Below are 7,638 nucleotides of genomic sequence, written 5' to 3' on the forward strand. Positions count from 1 at the left end.
GCAAATCGATCACGGCCACTCATCCTCGCCAGTCAACTTGAGTGGCCTAGATCAAGCTTTCATGGGACAGAGAAGTATAGACGTGCACAACAACGGACCGTCTCCATGCACGACCAACCGGTCCCACCAAAATTGGCGCCCATGAGTAGTTTCGGTCAAGCCAAAGAGGGATGCTTGCGCACCTCTTAGGAAACCTAGGATTCCATCAACGGTCACAAATAAGTGCCGCAAACCATCTCGTCCGTCCAACTTTTCTAGCTTGGTCGGACAGCTTAGGTTAAGATCTAGGCGACCAATGAAACACCTCGATGATCACCGTCCGCGACTCTTCCACATGGAATGATCGACCAGGATATAGCTCACCCATGCAGTCTCCAAACGATCACTCGAAGATGGCTGGGCGGGATGCTATATTAAGACGCTTAATCCGTGACTTATTCGGTTAAGCTTTAAAACAGCGATGCTTCATACATATTGATTGTTTTCAATGCATTACATGCATCGAGCATACACGATATTTCATGAATATCAATTTCTTAAATAACTTAGTTATTTAACCTAATATCATCACGTGCTATTTCTTGCGGCGGGTCCCACGACTTGACCCACTCACTCGAGACATCAAACATGTCACAAACTGGGGGATACTTACTGGGATATTGGTCTGACAGTTTACAGCGTGCGGCGTGCAACGCGCCCATATATAAGAACGTGTCAGGAGGCATGGGCGGTTAAGATGATGAGGTAAGTGGGCTAAGACGTGATCGTGCAATCACCTACACAACCCCACTACTCCATCACTCAACTTCTTACGAGAAGAGGGTTTGCGCTCAATGACTTGTATAAATAGGTCTTTCGCCTATTTCCAAACAACACTGATAGACGCATTTATGTGTCTAATATAGCCCAATTGTATATTGTGTTAGTACCCATTTTTGTACTTATTATGGTTTTTTTATGTCCCTGTAGGTATTTCTGGAGAAATAAGCTTTTGCGGCGAAATTGGCTAAAAAAATGGTTTCTGCGCTCGTGGGAGAAAATCACTATACGGACCCTCGATTTTGGATAAGGGGTAACCTAATTACTAAGGGGTGACCCATTTCCAGGCAGCTGCTAAAGGGACACCGGAGCTGGATAGGGGGACACCCTTCTTCACGTTTAAAACAGAATTTTGGCGGGAAAGGACTTTGCAGCGGAACTGATATTAGGGTTCGATTTTATGGACGAATTAGAAGTAGATTCAATTGCTGGATTTGTTATGAATGGGCTATAATTAACTAAACAGGCCTGGTGAGGTTGCTGGACGGTATCAAATTTGGCTAGGAGCCGAGTTTGGAAGTAAACAGGACGTTGAGTTATTATCGGCTTTTCTGGAGAAAATAATCAAGGAAGTTACGTGTGAAAGTGCAGTCAATATTCTCCTAATATTCATACACATCAATATGGAAAGTTAAGAGTAACTCAGCGCGTAAGGAAGAGGAAAAATAGCAGATATTCGTGACCTGTAGTTGAAGAGAAGACCGAGACTTGAGGGAAAGGAAAAAGGGAGATAAACTCAGATTTAAGCGAGTTATTTGGAGCTGTGAAGTATATAAGAGGTGGAGAGAGGTGAGAGAAGAGGGTCGAGAGTTTTTGGGGAGGTTTGGAGGCGAGCAGAGAGGCGCAGGAGGAGTTGCAGAGAAATTACCTGCTGCTGCTGCTGCCATTAACACGCCTGAAGAACACGAAGAACGGACTCGCAGAAGCAGTCGTTTATCAACAGCAACATCGACTGTCGATTGTGGGTCTTAGTTCTTCAACGACAACAGCAACTCAGCTCTGTCGTTGATTCTGGACGTCTTCTGTGGGTCGCATAGTTCTGTTTTACATCAATTTCTTGTATTTCTCTTCATTGTAAAACACTTTTGAGCATCAATGAAATATTTTGAGAGCATTTTTACTATGATGAGTTAAACCCCAACACTGGGGCGACGGAGGAGGCCGAGCTTCATAAATGGGTAATTTTATTAATTCTTTTTAAGACTTTTGCATTAAAAATTAATTGAAATATGATTTGATTAAATTGGGTGTTATTTGATTAGATGGGTCATGCTTAGCTTAGGTGATTTGATGTTCCATGCTTAACATTTACAACCAATGTTTTGAGAATCGACTTTGGCAAAATAAGAGTCCATATATGTTTTGAGCTATTATTGTTGAGAATAAATCATTAAGCCTTATGTTATGAAGATTGGCCGAATCATTAGTCCCAGTACCTCTCTACCAATTTGTCAATATTTGTATATATATTTTTAAATCTAAAAATCCATTACCTTCACAAGTTCGAGTTTGAACGATACCCCTTATCATCATTACTACAACCACCAAAAAATCTCTTATCATTTTGGCGCCGCTGCCGGGGATTTGTGCTTAGGTAGAATTTTTTTTTTTTAGGTTTATTATTTTTTTTTAGAATTATTTGTTTCTTTTTACTTTGTCTTTTTGTCTTTGATTTACAGGTTCAAAGTGGAGCACTAAGGTCTTGGAGAGGAAAAAGCTTAAAGCGAAAAGCGAAAAGAGAAGAAAAAAAAGGGACAATTTTAGGATTTAATTTTTAATTTTTTTTTAGAGTGTGTGAGGAAAACTGTAATTTTTATTTATTTATTTATTTTGGACTTTGGACTTTAAACAATTGGACTTTATTTTTTTAACCCTACGGAAGGGTATTATTATTAAAAAAAAAAATAAAAAAAATGGTAGTTACCGAAAAAAAAAAAAAAAAAAAAAAAAAAAAAAAAAAAAAAAAAGAAATAAAGAAAGAAATTGAGACCAGACCATTTGACCAAAAGGAATAAATTCAATAAAGTCGACCACTGGTACCCTTGTATATGCCAGTTGTGTTGACCTAGAGTTAGGTTATCGACCACTGGTACCCTTGTATATGCCAGTGTGTTGATATTAGTCAGACTAGTATCTCAATCCATTAGGATAGGTTCCTTTTTGCGGAGGCCTTCAGACAGATATGGGAAACGCCGTTCACTTAGTAAACATCAAAACCATACATGTTTTTCTATATCCATCTTCTTGATCTATCCATGTGATTAGTTTTGACTCCGAATATGATGTCCATAGTGCAACTATCTGAGTAGAGCTCTGTCACTTTATATGAATTTTAGTATGCTTGAGTGCAAACTCGTGTACAACAATTGGAATTTCGCATCAGGGTACTTCTTCCTGTAGTCAATAAGTATGCCAACCAAGGAGATTCTTTAGTGCCTTCCAAGGTTCTGCGTAGATAGCTAAGGTCTGGAGTACAGGTTTTGTGGGTGTATCTCTGGTAAGCCCTCCCGAGACTATAACTCGGCCACTAGGGACACCTAGGGGTTTAAAGGCTTATTGCATACCCTAAATGCAATCGACGATGCCTGCGACAGTGAGTTAGGATTTTATTTTGTAGTTTTGATTTGCTCGGGACTAGCAAATAATAAGTTTGGGGGTATTTGATAGACGCATTTATGTGTCTAATATAGCCCAATTGTATATTGTGTTAGTACCCATTTTTGTACTTATTATGGTTTTTTTATGTCCCTGTAGGTATTTCTGGAGAAATAAGCTTTTGCGGCGAAATTGGCTAAAAAAATGGTTTCTGCGCTCGTGGGAGAAAATCACTATACGGACCCTCGATTTTGGATAAGGGGTAACCTAATTACTAAGGGGTGACCTATTTCCAGGCAGCTGCTAAAGGGACACCGGAGCTGGATAGAGGGATACCCTTCTTCACGTTTAAAACAGAATTTTGGCGGGAAAGGACTTTGCAGTGGAACTGATATTAGGGTTCGATTTTATGGACGAATTAGAAGTAGATTCAATTGCTGGATTTGTTACGAATGGGCTATAATTAACTAAACAGGCCTGGTGAGGTTGCTGGACGGTATCAAATTTGGCTAGGAGCCGAGTTTGGAAGTAAACAGGACGTTGAGTTATTATCGGCTTTTCTGGAGAAAATAATCAAGGAAGTTACGTGTGAAAGTGCAGTCAATATTCTCCTAATATTCATACACATCAATATGGAAATTTAAGAGTAACTCAGCGCGTAAGGAAGAGGAAAAATAGCAGATATTCGTGACATGTAGTTGAAGAGAAGACCGAGACTTGAGGGAAAGGAAAAAGGGAGATAAACTCAGATTTAAGCGAGTTATTTGGAGCTGTGAAGTATATAAGAGGTGGAGAGAGGTGAGAGAAGAGGGTCGAGAGTTTTTGGGGAGGTTTGGAGGCGAGCAGAGAGGCGCAGGAGGAGTTGCAGAGAAGTTACCTGCTGCTGCTGCCATTAACACGCCTGAAGAACACGAAGAACGGACTCGCAGAAGCAGTCGTTTATCAACAGCAACATCGACTGTCGATTGTGGGTCGTAGTTCTTCAACGACAACAACAACTCAGCTCTGTCGTTGATTCTGGACGTCTTCTGTGGGTCGCATAGTTCTGTTTTACATCAATTTCTTGTATTTCTCTTCATTGTAAAACACTTTTGAGCATCAATGAAATATTTTGAGAGCATTTTTACTATGATGAGTTAAACCCCAACACTGGGGCGACGGAGGAGGCCGAGCTTCATAAATGGGTAATTTTATTAATTCTTTTTAAGACTTTTGCATTAAAAATTAATTGAAATATGATTTGATTAAATTAGGTGTTATTTGATTAGATGGGTCATGCTTAGCTTAGGTGATTTGATGTTCCATGCTTAACATTTACAACCAATGTTTTGAGAATCGACTTTGGCAAAATAAGAGTCCATATATGTTTTGAGCTATTATTGTTGAGAATAAATCATTAAGCCTTATGTTATGAAGATTGGCCGAATCATTAGTCCCAGTACCTCTCTACCAATTTGTCAATATTTGTATATATATTTTTAAATCTAAAAATCCATTACCTTCACAAGTTCGAGTTTGAACGATACCCCTTATCATCATTACTACAACCACCAAAAAATCTCTTATCAAACACGAACAAACACAGAATAACCAAGTGTTGTCACAGTATCCAGAAAACACCCAGAACTGATAGCTTACATTGTGCAGGCCAGTTACAACCAACACCTTCACAATCTCAACACCTTATTCGCTTCCCTCCCTAAGATCAACCCCATCTCCTTCACTTTGTGACCGAAGCAAGTCTGGAACGACCATTTCTTGGTTTAGGCCAGAATTGTACAAATTGATCTATCGAATCTAAAGTACTCCCGTGCAGTGCATTTGTTTAGGGTTTAGATTTGTTTCTCATCCACACACACCTAAATTTACCAAAACCAGCAGAATCAGTTTTCACCCACAAACAACGTCGTAATCAGGGAAGAAACTAGGTTTTGCTATTTTGCTTTCTGCAATTCATTTGCTTTACTTGTTATTATCTATATCATTTTTGATGGCTTTTAAGAAAACCATGTCTAACTAAGCTACTCATTAGGGTGAAAGATGAACTTGTAGTTTTGATTTATTTGTGTTCTAAAACAAGGGTTTTCAACAACTAAAGCTTAATGTCAATTGTTTGAGTTTGTCTTAATGTTTTATTTTCAATTCAACTTCTCATGTTCTATGCCATGCATAGTTCCTTGTTAGGTTGATAGAAATACTCATTTAAACCTTGTTATTGATTGATTTATGAACATCCCAAGACTATGTATGCCATGTATGCTTAGTACTAGGGATTTCTACCTTAGGTTGAGAACAAATAATCTTTTATGATAACTCTTTTCTATAGATCCTTAACGAAATATCTTCCGTGTGTGAGTAGCTAGGTTTTCCACTTCATATAAGTAAACTTGAGACCTTTGTGATAGAACATAAGTAAAGCCTAGCTTACAGCGGATTCTGTAGCCCTAATACTTCTACATCTTTGATTACAATCTTAAATATTTTCCTTTGGTTCAATTTGTTAGCTTACAAGAATTCTGAAATCTCCACTTTGAAATAATCTTGACTTGAAAGTTACTAGTATTGATTGTAAATAGAGTTTAACTCTCCTCGTGGGAACGATCCCTATTTACCACTATTCACATATAGTGCACCGTATACTTGCGGTCAGTTAAAGTCGGTCTATCGACACATCATAGGCCGCCAAAGGTACCAACATTGAGCTACCAAGAACAACAAGGTGATCATTCTGAAGCCCCACCCATAGTCGATGTAGCGGAGGTTCCAAAGAAAAAGGGTATTCCGCCAAAGGTACCAACATTGAGCTACCAAGAACAACAAGGTGAGCATTCTGAAGCCCACCTAAAATAAGTGATAGCAAATGTAAGCGACCCATATCTAGTCAACAAAAACACCATGGTAAAAACTCCGTAGGCACGACCAAAGTTGAGATTGTAGTTTCGGTTCCAAGGCGAAGGGGTAGGCCAAGGAAGTACGGACTCCCAACACATACTGAAGACATTGGAAATTTAGAGATTGTAGAGGATGGATTTGATATAATTAAGATAAAAGTTGGTAATATGAAGATGTTTAAGGATTCCAAAACAGGTAAGACTTATAGACATTACCATACCAAAATACAGTCTTACGTAGAGCAACTTCCCGAGGTTATTCACGAGTATATTGTGTATATGAATGATGTCGATGGAGATGGAAATTGTGGCTATCATTCCGTGAACGAACAATTAGGAATCTTCGAGACGGCGGTTAGTAGAGGAATGACACCATGCCGATATGTTAGAAAGAGGATGACTGAACAACTTGTGAAAAAGAGGAGCTTTTATGAGCAATTGGTTGGTCAAGGCGAGGGGTTTGATAATATGTATGCTCAAGTGTTAGGACCCGAGCAGGAGATGAAGTTTCTTCCTTCTGAATATTGGATAAGAATGCCGCTCTGTGGGCGTCTAGTAGCGGATACATTTAATTGTGTTGTTCATAATTTTTCCCATACCGTAGAAGTAACATTTACACCAAAGTGGCAAAAATGCGAAGGATCCCTTAAGAAGAGACGAGTTGTTTTGGCATTCGTGAACGATAATCATTTCGTTATTCTAAAACTAAAGAAAAATTGTCCATTGCCACCTGTTTGTGGGATGGTTAAAAACAAGGATCTAGATCCAAATATCTAGAAGGGATGGATGACATTGTATAAGGAGAATCACCAATTTTCGGATGCGTTGGCCTTATCAAAGAAACCTCTACAAGTAGAGGAGATGCAAATTCATACGCGTGGAAGCGATGATGAGTAATTTGGATATATTTGGTTCACTAATACGCAGTGTGACTACTAATTTCCCGTAGTCTACGTAATGTATACATCTCAGAGAATCGTATACTAAGTAGTATGGATACCTCTGTTGAACTGATGATGCTAAGTAAATAAATGGTACTCAAGATCAAAACGATAACAAAGAATAATAAGCAAGATAAATAAAGCTAAGTTATCATATGACATAAGAGATTACGTGGTTCGACTATTTAGTCTACGTCCACGGGGAAATGAGTGATTGTTTGTATTAAGTTTGGATGGTTACAAGAGATCTTAAATGCTTTCCAAAATAATAGAGATAACTCAAGTTGTTGTATCTACTTAAGTTCTAAACACTAAAGAGGTATAAGCTTAAGATTAGATCTTCTTCTCCTAAGAATTGAATGTCTTAATTTGTTGGTGAGGCTTGGTATTAA

At 38.6% G+C, this 7,638-nt stretch overlaps 1 protein-coding gene across 1 annotated transcript; it reads left to right on the plus strand.

Annotated features, from left to right (window-relative positions):
- Positions 1-6,584: 6,584 nt before the first annotated feature.
- LOC113350756 lies at positions 6,585-7,082 on the plus strand. The gene has a single exon (XM_026594878.1). It carries the CDS (start codon positions 6,585-6,587, stop codon positions 7,080-7,082), a length of 498 nt encoding a protein of 165 aa, XP_026450663.1.
- Positions 7,083-7,638: the final 556 nt, after the last annotated feature.

The sequence above is a fragment of the Papaver somniferum genome, chromosome 2 (assembly GCF_003573695.1).
Source record: "Papaver somniferum cultivar HN1 chromosome 2, ASM357369v1, whole genome shotgun sequence".
NCBI lineage: Eukaryota > Viridiplantae > Streptophyta > Magnoliopsida > Ranunculales > Papaveraceae > Papaver > Papaver somniferum.